Below are 22,322 nucleotides of genomic sequence, written 5' to 3'. Positions count from 1 at the left end.
CACACAAAAACAACTCTTTTTGGGTTTTTCAAAACAATTTTTGAAATTTTTATGGGATTTTCGGATTTTTAAGTCAACACACACTAAAACACTCTAAAATAGATTAAAAACACTTAAAAAACAGCAAGGAACAACATTGGAAGTTATGGGTGATAAAATCCCACGAATTTGCATCAACAACATTAGTTACCCCCCCCCCCCCCCCCACACTTAAATCAAACATTGTCCTCAATGTTTCAAGCCTAAAATCACACCAAACAAAAGTAAACACACAAACAGCAACTAAACACACTAAGCATGGCAGAATGTAAATAACAAAGAGAAGAGGTTAGGGACGCAAATCTGGGTATGGAGTGTAGATTCCATCTTCTCCTTGGTGATTGCATAGGTTGCCTCCCACGAAGCGCTTGCTTTAACGTTGTGCAGCCGGACGATGGTGTGCTCATTCCCCATTGGAGGCCACAGCATGCAATGGGATCTCCTCCACAACATGCTCAACAAAGTTCTCGTAGTAGGGTTTCAACCTATGGCCATTCACCTTGAATTCTTGTCCAGTTTTCAAACTTTGTATTTGGATTGCACCATGCACAAAAACATTAGTGATAACAAATGGACCAACCCACTTAGAACGTAACTTATCGGGGAATAACCGAAGACGGGAATTGAATAACAACATTTTCTGCCCAATTGAGAAGGTTTTGCCTCTAATCATCTTGTCATGGACGGCCTTGGTCTTCTCTTTGTAAATCCGGGCATTCTCGTACGCCTCATGTCTAATCTCTTCAAGCTCGCTCAATTGTAGCTTCCTATGGTTTCCAGCAGCGTCCACATCCATATTAAAGGTCTTGACCGCCCAATGTGCCTTGTGTTCAAGCTCCACGGGTAGATGGCATGGCTTGCCATAGACTAGCCGAAATGGGGACATACCAATGGGCGTCTTGTAAGCCGTTCGATAGGCCCACATTGCATCCTCCAAACACAAGCTCCAATCTTTTCTATTCGGCCCAATGGTCTTTTCCAGGATTTGCTTTATTTCTCGATTTGAAGCTTCGGCTTGGCCACTTGTTTGGGGGTGATAAGGTGTGGAAACCTTATGCATCACGTTATACTTCTTGAGCAACGCCGCAATGGTGCGGTTGCAAAAATGAGACCCACCATCGCTTATGAGCACTCGAGGCATCCCAAATCTAGAGAAAATGTTAGATTTTACAAAATCTGCAACAACTCTAGAATCGTTAGTTCGGGTGGCTTTAGCTTCCACCCACTTTGACACATAATCAACGGCAAGTAAAATGTAAGTATAACCAAACGACATAGGGAAAGGACCCATAAAATCAATACCCCAAACATCAAAGATTTCAACAACAAGGATTGGGGTTTGCGGCATTTGGTCTCTTTGGCCTAAACTTCCGGTCTTTTGACATCGATCACATGTTAAGCAAAAAGCCCTAGCATCTCTAAACAATGTAGGCCAATAAAAACCACTTTCAAGAACCTTAAATGCTGTGCGTTGTGTGCCAAAGTGTCCACCACATGCATATGTATGGCAAAAACTCAAAATGGAATTAAACTCAAATTCATGAACACAACAACGCACAATTTGATCCGGGCATATTTTCCACAAATAAGGGTCGTCCCAAACATAAAAACGTGCATCCTTTTTTAGTTTATCACGTTGGGCCTTGCTTAAGGTGTTAGGAACTTGCTTAGACACCAAAAATTTGACTAAATCGGCATACCAAGGGGTACTTACCTCAACGGACAGAAGTTGTTCATCCGGAAACGTTTCTAAAATGGGGAGGGCCTCTTCTTCACGCACCATTCGACTTAGGTGGTCAGCCACCACGTTTTCACATCCCTTCTTGTCCCTAATTTCAATGTCGAATTCTTGAAGTAGGAGCATCCAACGAATGAGCCTTGGTTTGGCCTCATTTTTGGTGAGAAGATACTTCAAGGCTGCATGGTCAGTGAAAACAATTACTTTAGTACCGATGAGATATGATCTAAACTTATCTAATGCAAATACAACCGCCAAAAGTTCTTTTTCGGTTGTAGAATAATTCAACTGAGCATCATTTAAAGTGCGTGAAGCATAATAAATAACATGTGGCTGTTTGTTTTTCCTTTGGCCCAAAACAGCTCCAAGGGCATAATCCGATGCATCACACATCAACTCAAAGGGAATGGACCAATCTGGTGGAGTGATGATTGGTGTCGTGGTGAGGAGGTCCTTGAGGTGGTTGAATGCTTTCTCACACGCCTCGTTGAACTCAAAAACCACCTCTTTTTGAAGCAATCGGCAGAGTGGCTGCGCAATCTTGGAGAAATCCTTTATGAAACGCCTATAAAAACATGCGTGACCAAGAAACGAACGAACCTCTCTAACCGAAGTTGGAGAGGGTAAGTGACGAACAAGGTCTACCTTAGATTTATCCACTTCAATGCCTTTTTCAGAAATAATATGTCTTAGAACAATTCCTTGCTTAACCATGAAGTGACATTTTTCCCAATTAAGCACAAGATTTGTTTCAACACAACGTTTCAAAATTAAGGTCAGATTATTTAAACAATGATCAAAGGAATCACCAAACACACTAAAGTCATCCATGAATATCTCAATAATCCTCTCAACATAATCAGAAAATATGCTAACCATATACCTTTGAAACGTGGCAGGAGCATTGCACAAACCGAATGGCATGCGTCGATATGCAAACGTTTCAAAGGGACAAGTAAAAGTTGTCTTTTCTTGATCATCCGGGGCAATAACAATTTGATTATAACCAGAATATCCATCAAGAAAACAATAAAATAAATGACCCGCTAACCTCTCAAGCATTTGATCTAGGAACGGCAATGGGAAGTGGTCCTTCCTTGTGGTGGCGTTTATCTTCCTATAATCAATGCATACACGCCAACCGGTTTGGATTCGGGTGGGCACAAGCTCGTTCTCCGCATTCTCCACTACCGTCACTCCAGATTTCTTGGGAACACATTAGATAGGTGAAACCCAACGGCTATCGGAGATGGGGTAAATCACTCCATAATAAAGGAGTTTGATTATCTCCTTTTTCACTACTTCCATCATCGGAGGGTTGAGACGGCGTTGAGCCTCTCTAGTTGGTTTGGCCCCCTCCTCAAGAAATATGTGATGCATACATGTGGCGGGACTAATACCTTTGATATCGGCCAAGGTCCAACCTAAGGCAGATTTGTACTCCTTCAAAACACGCACTAGTTTCTCTTCTTCTTGTGCCGTGAGTGATGAAGAAATAATGCCCGGTAAGGTCTCATCTTCCCCCAAGAAAATGTACTTCAAATAGCTAGGTAGTGGTTTGAGATGAAGGGTAGGTGCCTGAACTATGGATGGAAGCAACTTGTTAGTCGAAATGGGAATTGACTCAAAGTTAGAAAACTTACCATTGTGCTTAGGCAATGACTCAAGGGCAGCAACCAACTCAATACATTCCTCACTAGGATGCACGGCATGCAATGGAGTGTGTGTGTCGTGGGCTAGCAACTGTCCTCCTCCCTTAGTTTTGAGTTCCATGCTTCTTGTAATGACGTTTTCAAGTGCATCGGCGTTCAAATCTTCAAGGTATCCCTGCGCCAACGAGTCAATTATGTCAATGGAGAAACATGAATAATCCTCACTAGGATACTTAATAGAATCAGAAAGACTAAAATTAACAACTTCCCCATCAAATTCCATGGACAAAGTTCCATTAAACACATCAATCTTCGTCCGAGCCGTCTTCATGAATGGTCGTCCAAGGAGGATTGGCAAGGAAGGGGCATGGTCAGATTCATCCATCTCGAGCACATAGAAGTCCGCCGGAAAGATTAAATGATTTACCTGCACTAACACATCTTCCAAAACTCCCTTTGGATAGGTATTAGATCTATCGGCCAATTGTATGATTACACCATCATTTTTCAATACTCCTAGGTTCATAGATGCATAAATTGAATATGGCATGACATTTATAGAAGCACCTAAGTCTAGCATGGTACATTCAAAACGAGTGTTACCTATGACACAAGGAATGGTAAAACTACCCGGATCTTTGCATTTGGGGGGTAGTTTGCGTTGCAAGATGGCGGAGACATTTTCACCCACCTTTACCACCTCTTTGGTCGACATCCTCTTCCTAGTGGTGCAAAGCTCCTTTAAGAACTTGGCGTACCTCGGGACTTGCTTGATTGCGTCCAAAAGGGGTATGTTTACTTGAACTTTCCGAAATGTCTCAAGGATGTCCTTCTCGGCTTCTTCTTTCTTTGTTTGCATGAACCTACTAGGAAAATGCACATTCGAAGGAAAAACATTAGTAGGAACCGAATTTGACACATTCTTACCCTTTTTGGACAAATTGGATAATTTGGGGTCACTTAAGGCTTGCGGCAAAGGTGTTTCCACCTTTGCCGTGGGTTGGCTTGATTCCTTCTCTTCAATTCTCAGTTTTTCGTCCTCTTTAGGACCTGATGGTGATGGTGTAGGACCTGCCCCAACTTCTTTTCCACTTCTCAAGAGTATGGCCTTTGCACTTTCGAAGCCTCCCTTTGGGTTTGGAATGGTAGAACTAGGAAGTTGGCCTTGCTCACGAAACTTCCCTACAAAATCTGCAATCTGCCCAATTTGTTTCTCCAATTGCTCCACCCTCTTGTCTTGGTTTTGCATGGCTTTGGCTTGATTTTCTTGCCCCTGAGACAAATTAGTTAGTAACTTAAGAAGTGTATCATTGTCTAAAGTGTTACCTGAACTTGTTTGGGCAGATTGTGGAGGTGCTTGTGTGGGTGCGTATGGCTTGTTGTAGAAGCCCGGGGGTTGTTGCCTAAAGCCTCCTTGTGATTGGGGTTGTTGTGGTGATAGGAGCATATTCATGTGACTTAATTAGCTTGTTCTCATGCATTTATGTTGTGTTTCCTTAGTTATTTTAGTGTTTAAAGTCATTTTTGTGTATTTTCAGATTATAAGGCCAAAGTGTGCAAGAAGATGCAAATTGATAGGAGCATATTCATGCGACTTAATTAGCTTGTTCTCGTGCATTTAGGTTGTGTTTCCTTAGCTATTCTAGTGTTTAAAGTCACTTTTGTGCATTTTCAAATTATAAAGCCAAAGTGTGCAAGAAGATGCAAATTGGAGCCTTTTGGAGCAAAAGAGGAATGAATGAGTTGAAGACTTGAAGAAACGATGAATTTCTACTCCAACGATTAATTTCTACCAAAACGAGGATTCCTACTCAAACAAGGATTCCTACTTGAAGTAGGAAAGTTAACCCTAAGTTTCCCGTTTTGGTAACCTTTCCTAATCTTAAACGTCCGTATTTTCTAGCCACTTTGAAGGCCTTGTATGCACTTTAGAACACAAAAACAAGGCCCTGGCCCAATTACATAACCTTGCCGTGGGTTTTTCCCTTCTCCCCTTCCCTTGCCGTTCAAGGGAGGGCATTTTTGGCCCATTTTATTCACTTAAACCCTATTTCCCTCTCCTAACCTAACCCTAGCCGCACCTTGCCTTTTTAATTTCTGATTTTCTCCTAATTCTAGCAGCCTTTAAATTAATTTTAGTTAATAAAAGTTAGCTAGGGTTTTGTTTTCGGAAAATATATAAACTAAACCTATTAGCCGCACCTTATTCTCTCCCAATCATTCATTCTTTTCATCTTGCAGCCACCTTTCCATATTTTTCTTCTTGAATCCGTAACTCCCATCCAGAAAACCCTAAGCTTCTAAATCCCATCTCAGCCGCACCCTTTAATTGACCCTAGAATCTTATTCATTCAATCTATCATTCAGCCACCATAAACCTAATTCACTCCCCTAGCCGCACCTTAGTCTCTATTCTGTAATTAATTCTATTCAGCCATTCACTCATAAACCCTAAGCTCTAAGCCGTAGCCACCCATTCATTCTCTCCCATATTCTCCCCATTCAATCCGCAGCCTTCCCCCTTCATTCCAGCCATCTTCCACACCTTTCCCACCATTGTCGCAGCCATCTCCACCATTCCAGCCATCTTCCACACCTCCACACACCTTCCACCAACCTTGCCGCACCACCAAACCTCCCTAAATCCATCTCCACCCCAAAATAACATCCAAAACACCCTTAGACCATCTCTGCTGCAGCAAGGAGAAGAAGAAAGAGGAGCTTGGACGCGCATAAATTCAAGTGGATTCGTTGTGCGTTCTAGGTGTAATCAATCTTTTGTTCGTTATGTTTAAATTCAATTTTATTTCTCTTTCTGTGAACATGAGAGGCTAAACCCCTATTTAGCTAGGGGGTAATTCGAAACCATGTTTATGCTTGCAATATGATTTGATTACCTTTGGTTGGAATTTCATGTATTGTGGATTCAATTTGTTTAACTGTTTGATTGACAACTTATTTATGTATGTTTATTGAGAGTGCACGCTTGATGTTCATGCATGAATATGACGCTAGAATATAAGTGAGTTTCACCTAATAGTTATGAACTTATATTCACAAGTAGTGGAGGTTGCTAATAAACAATCGCGTTAAATGAATTCTTGGCACTAGTTTCATGCTCATCATAGTAACGAATGCCTCGTCAACACTTAATAGTTTTCATGATGCTTAATGATCTTTGATTGTATCTTTATTGTGCTTTTCACGTAAAGGACTTTTGGAGAATGTTTTGAATTGTGTATGCGCTAACTGATAGGAGCATATTCATGCGACTTAAATGGCTTGTTCTCGTGCATTTAAGTTATGTTTCTTTAGTTGTTTTAGTACTTTAAGCTATTTTCGTGTGTTTGTAGGTCCAAAGGGCTAAAGGAGCAAAAATATGCATTTTGGAGACTTTTGGAGCACTTTTGGGCTTAGGATGGATAGCTTATGCTTGGAGCCAAAGTGTTGGACGAAATTGAAGACCTAATTGAAGACCAAAGTGTTGGAACCTTGTTCCCTTTAGTTTTAGGACATTTAAACCTTTCCTATATCCTTAGCCGTGCATAACATTCCAACATTCCACTCCTTCATTTCAGCCACACTCCCACATATCATTACATATCATTCACCACTTATCATATCATCCACTTATCATATCATCCACTTATCTTATCATTCACTTATCATATCATTCACTTATCATAACCATACACTTATCACTTATCACAACAACAACCTTGCACATGCACATTCATCCACATGCACCCATAATCATTCACTCATCTTTAATCCACATGCATCTTCCATAAATCAAATCAGCCACGTCCACATGCACTTATTCCACTTCATCATTACACCACATTCTCTCTCTTTAATCCACATGCATTCATAATCATTCACTCTAGTTTTAATTCCACATGCATTTCCACCCACATGCAACCATAATCATTCATACCTATCAGCCACATGCATTCACTCTTCATAAATCAGCCACATGCATTCAATCATTCACTCCACACTCATTGCACATGCATTCCCTTTCATTTCTGTCAAAGCACATGCATTCCCACCCTTTAATCACATGCATAAATCAGCCACATGCATCTCCCATTACCATTTCAGATTTCCACCAAGTTCCTAGCTGTCACGTTCCCTCTCTTTCTCCCTATAAATACCATACACACTTCACACAACATTCATTCATTCTCATTCATTCTTCCACATTTCAGAAAATCATCCATTCACACCAAGAAACATCCCCTTGGCCGTGAGTTTCCCTACAAATCCAAACACCACTCCTCTTCCATTTCCATCACTCCCCAAACCATTCACACCATCAAACTATCCTTAGACCTTGTGCTACAATAAAGAGGAAGAGAAGAGGGCCTAAACGTTCATACAATTCAAGTTTGAGTTGTTGGAATGTTTAGGTGTTTCTTTGATTTCAATGTTTAAATTCAATTCTCTTTGTTTTGTATGTTTGAGGAATGGAAGAAAAGAGTGCTTAAACGTTCATACAATTCACGTTTGAGTTGTTGGAATGTTTAGGTGTTTCTTTGATTTCAATGTTATGAAGAACTAAACCCCCCTTAGCTAGGGGGTGATTCGAAATATATGTTTATACTTGCATTTTGATTTGATTACTTCTAATTACGTTTCATAAGTTGTGAATTCAATTTGTTTAACTGTTTTATTGATAACCTATTTATGTATGTTTATTGAGAGTGCACGCTTAATTTTCATGCATGAATATGACGCTAGAATATAAGTGAGTTTCACCTAATAGTTATGAACTTATATTCACAAGTAGTGGAGGTTGCTTATAAACAATCGCGTTAAATAAATTCTTGGCATAAGTTTCATGCAATCATAGTAACGAATGCCTCGTCAACACTTATAGTTTTCAAAGAACTTAATGATTCTTGCTTGTATCTCTATTATGTAATTCATGTAGGGAACTTGTGGGGAATGCTTTGGGTTGTCGTATGCAATCATCCAATTCATTAACTTAAGGAAAACTTGACGGTTAATTTAAGCGGACCTAATTAACCCGGGGTGATGAGTTTCATGGTTTATTGAAACGCAATTGGAAATCGTTTTATTATGCAAGTATAACATATGTGGAGATGAACCCCGTAGCTAACTTTCCATCCATTCTATTTCATCACATTCATATTTACATTTTGCTTTAAATTACAATTTGTTCATTTAGTTTAATTTCGTCCAAATTTCAATCCCCCTTTACTTTATTGTCCAAATTAGTTAGAAAGTGTCTTAGTTTGTGTTTATAAGTGTTTTGATTCAATTTGTTGCACAAATTCGTCCAAATTCACCAAAGTGCTCAAAACTGCCCAGAAAGTGTTTTTAAGGCAGTTTTGAGTGTTTTGGGTGATGTTTGAGTCTTTTGGTTTGTTTTAGTGTTTTAAAGTTTAGTTTTACATTCTTTGAGTCTAGTTTAGTATTTTATATTGTGTTTTTACATTTTTGAGTCAAATCCAAGTGATTAACAATCCCTCCTAATCCCCGGTCCAGAACGATCCCTACTTATACTTATACTACAATTGACAAAAAGAGGGTTTTAATTTGTGTGCGTATAAATCCCGCATCACTAACCCATCCAATTCATTAACTTAAGGAGAACTTGACGGTTAATTTAAGCGGACCTAATTAACTCGGGGTGTTGAGTTTCATAATTCATCGAAAGACCAACTGAAAATCATCTTGTATGCAAGTGTGACATGTGTGGAGAAGAACCCTCTAGCTAGCATTCCATCCATATTTTCATCACATTCATCTTTACTATCTGTTTTAAATTAGAATCTGTGCATTTTAGTTAATTTCGTCAAAAACCAAATCCCCCTTTACTTTAGTGTCCAATTTAGTTAGAAAGTGTCTTAGTTTGTGTTTCTAAGTGTTTTGAATCAATTTATTTCCCAAATTTTTCCAAAGTAGTCAAAGTGCTCAAAACTGCCCAGAAAGTGTTTTTAAGGCAGTTTTGAGTGTTTTGGTGCTGTTTTGAGTCTTTTGATTTGTTTTAGTGCTTTAAGTGTTTAGTTTTGCATTCTTTGAGTCTAGTTTAGTGTTTTAACCTTTGTTTTAAGTTTTTGAGTCAGTTTCCAAGTGATTTAGTAATCCCTCCTAATCCTCGGTTTAGAACGATCCCTACTTATTCATATACTACAATTGTCAAAAGAGGGTTTTAATTTGTGTGCTTATTTAGTTCGCATCAAATTTTTGGCACCGTTGCCGGGGATTAGCAAATTTGCTAATCCCTTGGATTGTTCATTTCTGTTATGTATTTTAGTTTTAGTTTCTGATTTGTGTTTTGTTTGTTGATTTTAGGTACTAGAGAAGCACAACATGGCACTTGATAATGCTTCTCTTTTGTCACAGCTCATGGAAAGGTCCCAAATGCAAAGCGTTGGTACATTTGATCTTCAATCAAGGAATAACGTGTTTTCCAATACTTACAATTCAGATTGGAGTGATCATTCAAACTCTATGTGGTGGGAACCTCAACATGTTCAAGAAGAAGGATATTGGCCGCCATATGAGGAGTTCTATTCAAGACCTATGCAGCCACCACAACCTGCCCAAATAAATTCAGGTACATCTTTCTATAATGATATGCTTACTAAGTTACTCACCAATTTGTCTCAGGGGCAAGAGAATCAAGAAAAAGCAATGCACAATCAAGACAAAAGGTTGGACCACTTGGAAAAGCAAATTGGGCAGATAGCGGAGTTTGTAGGACAATTTTGCGACCAAGGCAAACTCCCTAGTTCAACCATTGTAAATCCGAAGGGAGGATTTGAAACCACCAATGCTATCATGTTAAGAAGTGGCGAAGAGGTTGGAACAGACCCTCAACCATCAAAATCAAATCACAAGGAAGATGAAATATTGCAATTTGAGGAAGAGGAGTTGGACAAAGCCACGGCAAGGGTGGAAACACCTTTGCCGCAGCCACCTCAAGACCCCAATTCGTCCACCATAGGTAAGGTTGCTCCAAATTTAATTCTTTCTAACCCCATTCCACCCAATGTCCCTATTCCTTGCAGGTTCATGATTTCCAAGGAAGAAGAAAGTGAAAAAGACACCTTGGAAGCCCTTCCAAAGGTGAAAAGTAGGGAATATCATGAATTCATCAAAGAGGACGTTCTTGAGACAAACAACCCCAAAGAAGTTGAATTTTATGACCCAGGACAAGGAAGAATCCTCATACCAAATCTGTCCAAGGGCAAAGTTCCTGAAACGTTCAAAGAAGATGTGTTTATCCTTGAGTTCTTATTGGAGCACATAAGTAAGCCACCTCCTCCAATTTCAATTTTCTTTTATACTAACATGTTGTTGATGATTCAGGCACCCAATCTTGAATTTAAACCATTACCGAATCATTTCAAGTATCACCTTCCATTCAAAGATCAATTCCATGCCGTGGGTTCCAATTGAGCCTAAGAAGAGAGTTCGTCCGGCTGCAAGATGTTAAAGCAAGCGCTTCGTCGGAGGCAACCCATGCAATCACCAAGGAGAAGATGGAATCTACACTCCATAACCAGATTTGCGTCCCTAACCTCTTCTCTTTGTTATTTACATTCTGCCATGTTTAGTGTGTTTAGTTGCTGTTTGTGAGTTTACTTTTGTTTGGTGTGATTTTAGGCTTGAAACATTGAGGACAATGTTTGATTTAAGTGTGGGGCGGTAACTAATGTTGTTGATGCAAATTCGTGGGATTTTATCACCCATAACTTCCAATGTTGTTCCTTGCTGTTTTTAAGCGTTTTAAGCCATTTTAGAGTGTTTTAGTGTGTGTTGACTTAAAAATCCGAAAATCCCCTAAAAATTTGAAAATTTGTTTTGAAAACCCCAAAAAGAGTTGTTTTTGTGTGTTTGTTTGTGTCGTAGGTTACCTTCCAACACAATGATGAGGATTTGGTTTTTAATTGCATGATGGTTAAAGAAAGTTACAAACATGGATGGACGTTGGATATACTCTTTGGTTTATGCTTGTTTGTAGTTATAGTTTACGAATTCACACGTAATCACAAAAGAAAAAAAAATTAGTTTTTGTAACATGCTTGAAGGAAGGAACTTAAACAAACGCTTCATCCCTGTGAGACTTGAGCCTAAACGTTATTTGGAGAGTTAAAATCTGTGCATTATTGTTTTCTAAAGTCGTTGCATGATCTCATTATTCTTTGCTTGGTTACTACTTAGAGGGCGTTTCATCACTTAGTTCCAAATGCTAGAACTCATGCCCATTTCATTCAAAGCATGTTATTGAATTGCATACCGCATATTCAAGATGAAGTTGTGTCGTGACCACCATCAAAGCCAAATAAGCCGTGTGCCCTTCACTCATTTTGTGTTTAAGTTAACCCCATTGAGCCGTGTTAGCCATGTTCTTTGTTAACCCATATCATCCTCACCTAGCCTAGATTAGGACCATCCGTACCCTTGTTCTTGAAGCATAGTAAGCATGAATGAATTCCTTAATGTGTTGCAGAAAATAAGTTGGGGGAAGGATTATTGATGTGAGTTATGTGCCATAGGCACGGCTAAAAAAAAAAAATAGAAAAAAAAAAAAAAGAAAGAAAAGAAAAGAAAAAAAGAAGTGAAAAAGAGTTGAAAAGAGGTAAAAAAGAGTTCCAAAGTATTGGGTGTTGAAGTAAGGGCCCAAAACAATGAATTAGGCCCTAAGAGTTGTTTGAATCTCCCCTATTTGCTGCATTCTCAGTGAATTCTAAGTCTTAATTTCATTACTTTGCTTGCTATTGCTTAAAGAACTTTTGTTTATCCCTATCTTTCCTTGTTAGCCAATACCCCAAGCCCCGTTACAACCCTTGACTTCTATCTTGAGTGTTGTGCATTTCAATTGTGGAGTTTGAATTTGGTATGAGCATATGGTGTCAATGGTTCTTGATAGGAGCATATTTAGGCGACTTAGTTGGCTTGTTCTTGTGCATTTACGTTGTTATTTCTTAGTTCTTTAAGTCTTTTAAGCCATTTTCGTATGTTTTCAGGTTCTAAGGGCTAAAGGAGCAAAGAAGTGCATTTTGGAGCATTTTTGGGCTAAGGATGGATAGCTTATGCTTGGAGCCAAAACATTGGACGAAATTGAAGACCAAGTGAGCCTAGAATCGAAGGAAGAAGGAGGAATCAAGAATTGGAAACTAGTTTCCATTATGGGGAGTTTCTATTCTTGAAAGGTTTCCAATTATGCAAGTTTCCAAATAATGTGGTTGCCTAAATCACATGTTCTAGAAGCCCTACACATGTGCCGCACCTTACCTTCCTCTTCTCTCCCAAAATCTGCAAGATTATGTCACAATCCCTTTCTTAAAAGCCTTAGCCGAACCTATACATTCCTTTTCTCCCAAAATCTGCAAGTTTGGCACTTTCCCCTTCTTTTCCTCCCTTGTGCCGCAAGACTTAGCCTTTTTCCCTTAATTCCTAATTTCAATTACCTATTCTAAAGGGATTTAACTTAATTCCTGATGCTTCGAATTGATTTAGGGAATTAAACACTTACTTATTTCATGCAAGCCTTGCCGTGCACTTCCTTTGACCCTTCCTCCTCCTTGCCGTGCAAGGGGGAGGATTCTTTCCTATTTCTAGAGTCTTTGACTTAATTTCTGATGACCTAAATAACCTAGGGTTTTATTTCCTGAAATCCTATTAATAAACCTCCTTGTTGCAGCCACAAAACATTCATTCATTTACCATTCACGCCAGAAATTCATCCCCTCCCTCTAACATATCCATACTTCACCATTCTTCATACTTTCTGCCCAAAAACAACCCTTGCCGTCCCCTACATCCATCCCAACCTTAAACCTATCGTTCTACATCATTCATAATCCCCAAAACTCACCATAACCCCTTGTGTCGCAGCAACTAGGAGAGGAAGGAAGCTTAGAACGGTTCATGCTTGCAGATTGGAGCGTTTTAGGTGTACTTCGTTCTTGTTTTCAATGTTTACTTTGTTATTTTCTGAGTTTGCTGTAATCATGAGTGGCAAAACCCCTAATTAGTTAGGGGAAAGTTTGAAGCCATGAACACGTTTGAAATATGAATTGATTTCTTCCAATTGTGATTTGTTAAGTTGTGATTGCAATTCAATTATCTGTTTATTAAAAACTTGTTTTTGTATGTTGATTAGGGATGCATACTTAGTCTTCATGCATAAACTCGATGCTAGTTTATAAATGAGTTTCACCTAATCGTCACAAGTTTATAAACATGAGTAGTGAAGGTTGCTAGTCACAACCGTGTTAATTGAATTCTTGGCAAGAGTATCATGCATTCATAGTTACAATTGCCTCGTCAACACTTATCCAATTCAATAACATAAGGAAAATTTGAGGGTTAATTAGTGCATCACGGTTAACTTGGGGTGTTGAGCATCATAGTTAATGAAAAGCAATTGGAGAATCGATTCATATACAAATATGTCATGCGTGGAGAATGGACCTCTAACTAATCCATCCATCATCTTGTTTTCAAAATTCGTTTTACAATCTGCCTAGTTTTACAACTTGTTTTGTTATTTCAATTTTCGTCAAATCAAAACCCCCCTTTACTTTCTTATTCTATAGGGTTTAGAATCTGTTTAGTTTATGTTTTAAAGTGTTTTGGATCAAACCATAACCTTAATTTCGTCAAAAATTGTGTTTAAGGTCAGAAACTGCCTATTTAGTGTTTTTAGGCAGTTTTGAGTCTTTTGAACCTGTTTTGAGTCCTTTGAGTCTTTGTGAACGTTTTTAACTTTGTTTTTATGTTTTTGAGTCAGTTTAGAGGTTTTAGCAAGCCCTCCTAATCCCCGGTCCAGAACGATCCCTACTTGCATCCTTACTACAATTTGACAACAAGAGGGTTAATTTGTGTGCTTAACTATTTTCGCATCACTTAGTTCCTCATGTTCACAAAACAAAGGAAAACAGATTTATACATTGTAAATATAAGAAAGAGAACACCTAAATACTCCAACGATCCAACGTTGAATAGCTAGAATCTTTAAGCACTCTTCTTCCTCTCCTTTGCTACGGCACAAGAGGTTCTGTGAGTTTAGGGGGTTATGGATGATGTAGAATGATGGACTTAGGTTGATGGATGTAGGGGACGGCAAGGGTTGGTTTTTGGGCAGAAAATATGGAGAATGGTGAAGTATGGATGTGTTAGAGGGATGGGATCAATTTCTGGCGTGAATGGTGAATGAATGAATCCGTTTGTGGCTGCAACAAGGAGGTTTTATTATAGGATTTCAGGAATTAAAACCCTAGGTTATTTAGGTAATCAGAATTTAAGTCAAAAGCCTTTAGAAATAGGAAATCAAATCAGAAATTGAAAGGAACCTACCTAAAAGCTGCGGCAATGCATAAAACACAAAAGGAATGTGTTTTAATGCAATGAAATAGGAAAGAACCCTCTCCCTTGCACGGCAAGGAAGAGGAAAGGTCAAGGGAGGTGCACGGCAAGGCTTGCATAGGAAATAAGTAAGTGTTTAATTCCCCAAATCCATTCTAAGAATCAGGAATTAAGTTAAATCCCTTTAGAATAGGTAATTGAAATCAGGAATAAGGGGAAAAGGGCTAAGTCTTGCGGCAAAGGGAGGAAAGGAAGGGGAAAGTGCAAAACTTGCAGATTTTGAGTGAAAGGGAATGTATAGGTGCGGCTAAGACTTTTAAGAAAGGGATTGTGACATAATCTTGCAGATTTTGGGAGAGAAAAGGAAGGTAAGGTGCGGCACAATTTAGGACATGTCTAGGGCATCTAGAACATGTGATTTAGGCAACCAACATTATTTGGAAACTTGCACAATTGGAAACCTTTCAAGAATAGAAACTCCCCATAATGGAAACTGGTTTCCAATTCTTGATTCCTCCTTCTTCCTTCGATTCTAGGCTCACTTGGTCTTCAATTTCGTCCAACACTTTGGCTCCAAGCATAAGCTATCCATCCTTAGCCCAAAAGTGCTCCAAAAGGCTCCAAAATGCACTTATTTGCTCCTTTAGCCCTTAGAACCTGAAAACATACGAAAATGGCTTAAAAGACTTAAAGAACTAAGAAATAACAACGTAAATGCACAAGAACAAGCCAACTAAGTCGCCTAAATATGCTCCTATCAAATTCCCCCACACTTAGCTTTTGCTAGTCCTCGAGCAAAACAAAACAAACCAAAGAACACGAAACTAGACAAAACGAGCAAAACACAACCTAAACCTTCCAACATTTACCTCAGGGATTTCCAATGCACATGACATGTTAAAATTCATTATCTCCACAGATTTTAGTCATCTTCCCACTTAAGTACATTCTTAATCATAGTCACCACATACTAGTTTCACAATTAAGCATTTAAAACCATGTTTTGAATGTAGTAACATGCCTTAGAGAATTTGCTCAATTCCTTACAAGATATGCACTCAATTTTCACTCAGATTTTCTAACTACACACCCTAATCTAGTTATATGTGAGAAGATTGATGTAAACATGAAAACAAACACTCACATATATGTATCTCAAAGAAAGCAATTTCTGGAGTTAATAAGCATGTTTAGATATGATCTCATGAATGGAATGCTACTACTTAGATGCGAGAACCAGTGACACCATATGCTCATACCAAGTTCAAACTCCACAAATTGAAACACATAACACTCAAGATTGAAGTCAAGGGTTGTAATGGGGCTTGGGGTGTTTGGCTAGCAAAGAAGGGATATGGAAAACAAAGGTTCTTAAAGAAATAGTGAGCAAAGCATTTGAATCAACTTAGAATTCACTTTTGAATGAAAACTCAACGTTTGAACAAAAAGGGAGAATTTAGACAATTTAGGCCCAGAGTTGGTGTTTTGGACCCTTTCTTCAACATTCAACACTTCATCACTCATTCTTACATCTTTTCAAGCTCTTTTTCCTTTCTTTCTTTCTTTTCTTTTCTGTTTTGCTTTTTCATACGTTTTTCACAACTTTTTCTTTTCTTTTGAATCTCAAAACATACATATAAACTTAAGAACAAACATTCCCTCCCCCACACTCATTTTCTTGCATAATGTAACTCAAAAGGAATTCATTTAAGTCATGCTCACCATCTTTTAAGAACAAAGGTGTGGACTGTCCTAAACTAGGCTAGGTGAGGATAATGTGGGTTAACAAAGAATAAAGGCTAAACAAGGCTCAACGGGGTTAACTTAAACATAAAATGAAGTAGGATACACGGCAATTTGGCTCTGGTGGTGGTCACTACACAACTTCTTCTTGAATATGTGTTATGCAAATCAATAACATGCTTCGAATGAAATGGGCATGAGTTCCTTCCTTCAAGCATGTTACAAAAACGAATTTTTCTTTTATGATTGCATGTGAAGTCATACATTATAACCATAACCAAGCATATACCAAGCGTAAATCAAACTTTTCTCCATGTTTATAACTTTTTTTAACAGTCATGCAATTACAAACCAAATCCTCATCATTGTGTTGGAAGGTACCCTAAGACACAAACACATAAAAACGACTCACAACACTCTTTTTAGGCTTTTCAAAACATGGTTTTCAAATTTTTATGTGATTTTCGGAGTTATAAAACACTTCCAAAACAGCTTAAAAACACTTTAAAATAGCAAGGAACAACACTTGAAGTTATGGGTGATAAAATCCCACGAATTTTCATCAAATATACTTAGTTACCCCCCCCCCCCCCACACACTTAAATCAAACATTGTCCTCAATGTTTTAAACATAAATGCACACAAAACACAAGTAAACACACAAACAGCAACTAAACAACATAACATGGCAGATTAGAAACAACAACAAAGATAAGGGTTTGAGGAACGCAAATCTGGAATTTGGGGGATTCTTAGGGCTTCCTTTGTTGAATGGATGGGTTGCCTCCCACATAGCGCTTGCTTTAACGTCGTACAGCCGGACGAAGAACATTTTCACTCCAAGTTGGAACCCACGGCATGCAAGGGAAGTTCTTCCACAACATGCTCCATAAAGTTCTCATAGTATGGCTTCAATCTATGTCCGTTCACCTTGAATTCTTGCCCTGTTCTCAAACTCTTAATTTGGACTGCACCATGCACAAAAAGATTAGTAATAACAAAAGGACCAACCCACTTGGAACGTAACTTACCAGGGAAGAGACGAAGACGGGAGTTGAACAACAACACTTTCTGCCCTATTGTAAAAGTCTTGCCTCTAATCATCTTATCATGGAATGCCTTGGTCTTCTCTTTGTAAATTCTAGCATTTGATAGGAGCATATTCATGCGACTTAAATGGCTTGTTCTCGTACATTTACGTTATGTTTCTTTAGTTATTTTAGTCCTTTATGCTTCTTTTGTGTGTTTTCAGGATAATAGGACGTGTTTGACGAAAGGTTGCATTGTGGAGCGTTTTGGGGCTTTTTGGAGCACTATTGGGCTAAGGATGGATAGCTTATGCTTGGAGCCCAAGTGTTGGATGAAATTGAAGGCCTTGTATGCACTTGAAGACACAAAACAATGGCCCTAACCCAATCACATAACACCTTGCCATGGGCTTAACACAAACACCATTCCTTGCCATGCAAGGATGAGCAATTTGGGTCCATTTCATGTACTTAAACTCTAGCCCAATCCACAATCACTTCAAAGCCATGCAAAACCTTTCAACACCCTTTAATCATCCCCCTTTAAGTTATGATTTTATTTCCTAACCCTACATGCATTATTTATTAGCATCTTCACATGCATTCACACACACTTTACACATTCAAACTCAACCCTTTTTTCCATCCTTTGTGCCGTGCATTCCCAATCCCTTTCCATCAATTCACATGCATTTCCCCCTAATTCCAACTCACCACAAACAAGCCACATGCATTTATGTCCCTTTAATCATTCAACCATAAAACCACATGCACTCCCATTTCTCTTCCCATTCACCCTTTGCCGTGCATAACCTTGACATTTCTAATCTAATCCACAACTTTTCCTAGCTGTTTGCATGTGCATTCCCCATTCAAACTTCCAGCTTTCATTCTACATTATTGCAGCTGCATCCTCTCACCCTTTAATCATTAAGCACATGCAAAACTTCATCATTCATCACGCATTCCTTGGCATACAAAACAGCACCATTTAAACCCCAAAACAACTCTTTGCCGTGCCTTTCCATCATTTCCAGCATCCACACACATTGCTGCAGCTTTCCAACTTTCATTCTTCATCATTGCATCCATTCCACATGCATTCTTCATCATTGCAGCACAATTCAATTAATCCAACACTCCATGCCGTGGCCTATTCTCATTTCAGCACACTCCACATGCAATTCCAGCTTTTCTCCTTCTCTTTGCAGCCACAAGTCACATGCATTCACTCATAATCATTCACCAAACATGCAGCCACATTTCCACCCACCTCCTAGCTGTTATGTTCCCTCCATTACTCCTATAAATACCCTTGCATTCATTCATTCAAGGAGGATCTCATCTCATTCACAACACAACACACCACACAAATACACATCCATTGCCGTCCATATCCTTCCAATCTGTGCAGTTTTTATCCTCCATTGCAGCCACTATCCAACCACTTCCCATCCCTCCAAAACACTTCACATAATCCCCAAAGCTCACCTTAGACCTTAATGCTACAACAACGAGGAAGAAAAGAGTGCCTAAACGTTCATACAATTCAAGTTTGAGTTGTTGGAATGTTTAGGTGTTTCTTTGATTTCAAAGTTTAAATTGAATTCTCTTTGTTTTGTACGTATGAGAATGGAAGAGAAGAGTGCCTAAACGTTCATACAATTCAAGTTTGAGTTGTTGGAATGTTTAGGGGCTTCTTTGATTTCAAAGTTATGAGGAACTAAACCCCCCTTTAGCTAGGGGGTGATTCAAAATACATGTTTATGCTTACAATATGAATTGATTACTTTTGGTTGGAATTTCATAAGTTGTGGATTCAATTCGTTTAACTGTTTGATTGATAACTTATTTATGTATGTTCGTTGAGATTGCAAGCTTAATTTTCATGCATGAATATGACGCTAGAATATAAGTGAGTTTCACCTAATCGTTATGAACTTATATTCACAAGTAGTGGAGGTTGCTTATAAACAATCGCGTTAAACGAATTCTTGGCATAAGTTTCATGCGTATTCCATAGTAACGAATGCCTCGTCAACACTTATAATTTTCATTGAACTTAATGATCTTTGTTGAATGTCTCTATCATGCGTATTCCATAGTTAGGGACTTTGATTAAGAATAATTTGGTTGTAATGCGTATTCCATTCAATCCAACGAATCTAGGGAAATCTGAAAGTTAATTTAAGCGGACCTAATTAACTTGGAGCATTGAGTTTCATAATTTATCGAAAGACCAACCGAAAATCAATCTTGTATGCAAGTGTAACATGTGTGGAGAAGAACCCCTTAGCTATTCCATCATCCATATTTTCATCACATTCATCTTTACTATCTGTTTTAAATTATAATCTTTCCGTTTAATTTAATCTCGTCCAACCACAATCCCCCCCCCTATTTTGTTAAGTCTTAATCATTTGATTTGTCTTATTTTATGTTTTTAAGTATTTGGAGTCTTTTGAACTTGTTTTGAGTCTTTTAGTTTGTCTTAGTGTTTTAAAAGTTAGTTTTATTTATTTGAGTCAAGTGTTTAGCATCCCTAGTTAATCCCCGGTTAGAAGGATCCCTACTTACATCATTACTACAATTGTCACAAATAGGGTTTAGTTTGTGTGCGTATAAATATCGCATCAAATTTTGGCGCCGTTGCCGGGGATTAGCAAAGTTGCTAATCCTTTGTCTTTAGTCTTGTTTAAATTGTTTAGTTTCTGTTTTGTTTTAATTTTGTTTTTTTTTTTTTGCACCGTGTGTATGTGTTTTTGTGCCGTGTGTGGCAACTTGTTTTCTTACTTGTGCCAAGTCTATTAAGTTGGTTACTTATCTTGTTTACTTTTGTGTGTAGGTACTAGTTTATGACCCGTAGCTCACAACCTGTTCGTGAGCAAATCTCCGACTTTGACGGTGATTTCGAGAGGACTTTGAGAAGGAACAAGAAATTGCAAGAGTCTAATCCTCCTAGTCCCGAACCTGAAGTAGAAGAGGAAGCCACGAATTGGGTTAAAGAGGAAGTACCAACCATGGCCGTGGATAATCGAACCATTAAAGAGCTTTCTGCCTCAGGTTTGGCCAATGCAGCCCCTCTTTGCATTCAATACCCCGCGGCTGCCCAAGACAAGACCGATGAATTCGAATTGAAGTCAAGCTTGTTGCACCACATTCTGAAGTACCATGGGCTTTCCATGGAAGATCCCAACAAGCATCTCAAGGAGTTCGAGGTTGTTTGTTCGAGCATGACACCCATAAATGTCGATGGGAACATTCTGATGATGAAGGCTTTTCCATTCTCTCTTGTGGAAAAGGCTAAGGATTGGCTTTATGAATTGGCACCCGGGACCGTTACTTCTTGGGAGAGCATGAAGAGAGCCTTTTTGGAGAAGTTCTTCCCTACTTCAAAAGTCATTCTCTTGAGGAAGAAAATTAGCGGAATCCAACAAAGTCAAGGAGAATCTTTTCCGGCATACTACGAGCCATGTCCTCAACATCAAATGAAGGAGGAGCTTCTCCTTCAATACTTCTATGAGGGCCTTCTTCCCATTGAAAGGCAAATGCTCGATGCTTCGGCGGGAGGTGCATTGGTGGACAAAACACCTATGGCAGCCAAGACCCTAATTGCAAACCGTGCTCTAAATGCACAACAATATGAAGGTGTTGGACAAAGAGAAGGGCCACGACAACAAAGTGTGAATGAGGTAAGTGCAATTTCTGATATTCAGTCACAATTGGCTAATCTTACTTCTCTCGTGTCTCAGGTTGTCAAGGGGTCAAAATCACAAGAAAACCAAGTGTGTGGCGTGTGTACAATGCAAGGGCATCCATCCGAGACATGCCCTCAATTAATAGAGAATGGGGGATGGGAATCTGCCAATGCCATAGGCTATGGGAATCAAAACCAACCGAGGAACGATCCATATTCTAACACATATAATCCAGGTTGGAGAGACCACCCAAATTTCAGATGGAGAGATGCACAACAACCTGCCCAACAATCTGCACCACAAAGGGGATTTCAACAAAACCCACCTGGATTCCCGCGACCATACCAATCCAACCAACCACCATCATCCCAAAACAACTCAGGTTCGTCTTTTGATAATTCTCAAGTTATTCAATTGCTAACTACATTGGCGCAGGGGCAAGAAAAACAAACAAATGACATTCCCAATTACGCCAATGAGGTGCAGAATCAAGCTCAAGAGGTGAAGGAGTTGAAGAGACAACTGGGACAAATGGCTGAATTCATGGGGCAATTTAATAGAGAACAAGGCAAGTTACCAAGTTCAACGCAGGTGACTCCGAAAGGAGGATTCGAATCTGCCAAGGCCATCATGTTGAGAAGTGGTAAGGAAGTCGGAACCACCTCAAGGCCATCCAAAACAAGTCAAGAAGAGGACATGTTGCTGCAAGAAGAGGAGGAACAAGCAAAGAAGGCCACGGCAAGGGTGAAAGAAACTTTGCCGCAATCCCCTGTTGTGCCAAAATCGTCCAACACGCCTAAGGTAAGTCCAAATTCGACTTTGTCAAGTTCTATTCCACTAAACGTGCCCTTTCCTGGCAGGTTTAGGCAAACAAAGAAGGAGGAGCATGAGAAGGACATTCTTGAGACGTTTAGGAAAGTTCAGGTCAATATCCCGCTCCTAGATGCCATAAAGCAAGTGCCCAAATACGCTAAGTTCTTGAAGGAATTGTGCACTACAAGGAAGAGGGCGTCACATAAAGAGATAGTAAGGGTAAGTGAGAACGTTTCCGCTATTTTACAAAGAAAGTTACCAC

At 39.1% G+C, this 22,322-nt stretch overlaps 1 protein-coding gene across 1 annotated transcript in view; it reads left to right on the top strand.

The window, feature by feature from the left end:
- The window catches only part of LOC148695766 (uncharacterized), a 76,683-nt gene that overhangs the window by 40,909 nt on the left and 13,452 nt on the right, over positions 1 to 22,322 (top strand). Inside the window, exon 2 of the mRNA XM_088697392.1 lies at positions 21,683 to 22,279. Within this exon, the coding sequence (XP_088553518.1) occupies positions 21,683 to 22,279 (597 nt within the window). The remainder of the gene's footprint in view (positions 1 to 21,682; positions 22,280 to 22,322) is intronic.

This window comes from Pyrus communis, chromosome 7 (assembly GCF_041283825.1).
Source record: "Pyrus communis isolate YQ-2024b chromosome 7, ASM4128382v1, whole genome shotgun sequence".
Classification (NCBI taxonomy): domain Eukaryota; kingdom Viridiplantae; phylum Streptophyta; class Magnoliopsida; order Rosales; family Rosaceae; genus Pyrus; species Pyrus communis.
The sequence above is the reverse complement of the archived record's forward strand: the minus strand, read 5'-3'. Positions and strand labels throughout refer to the sequence as shown.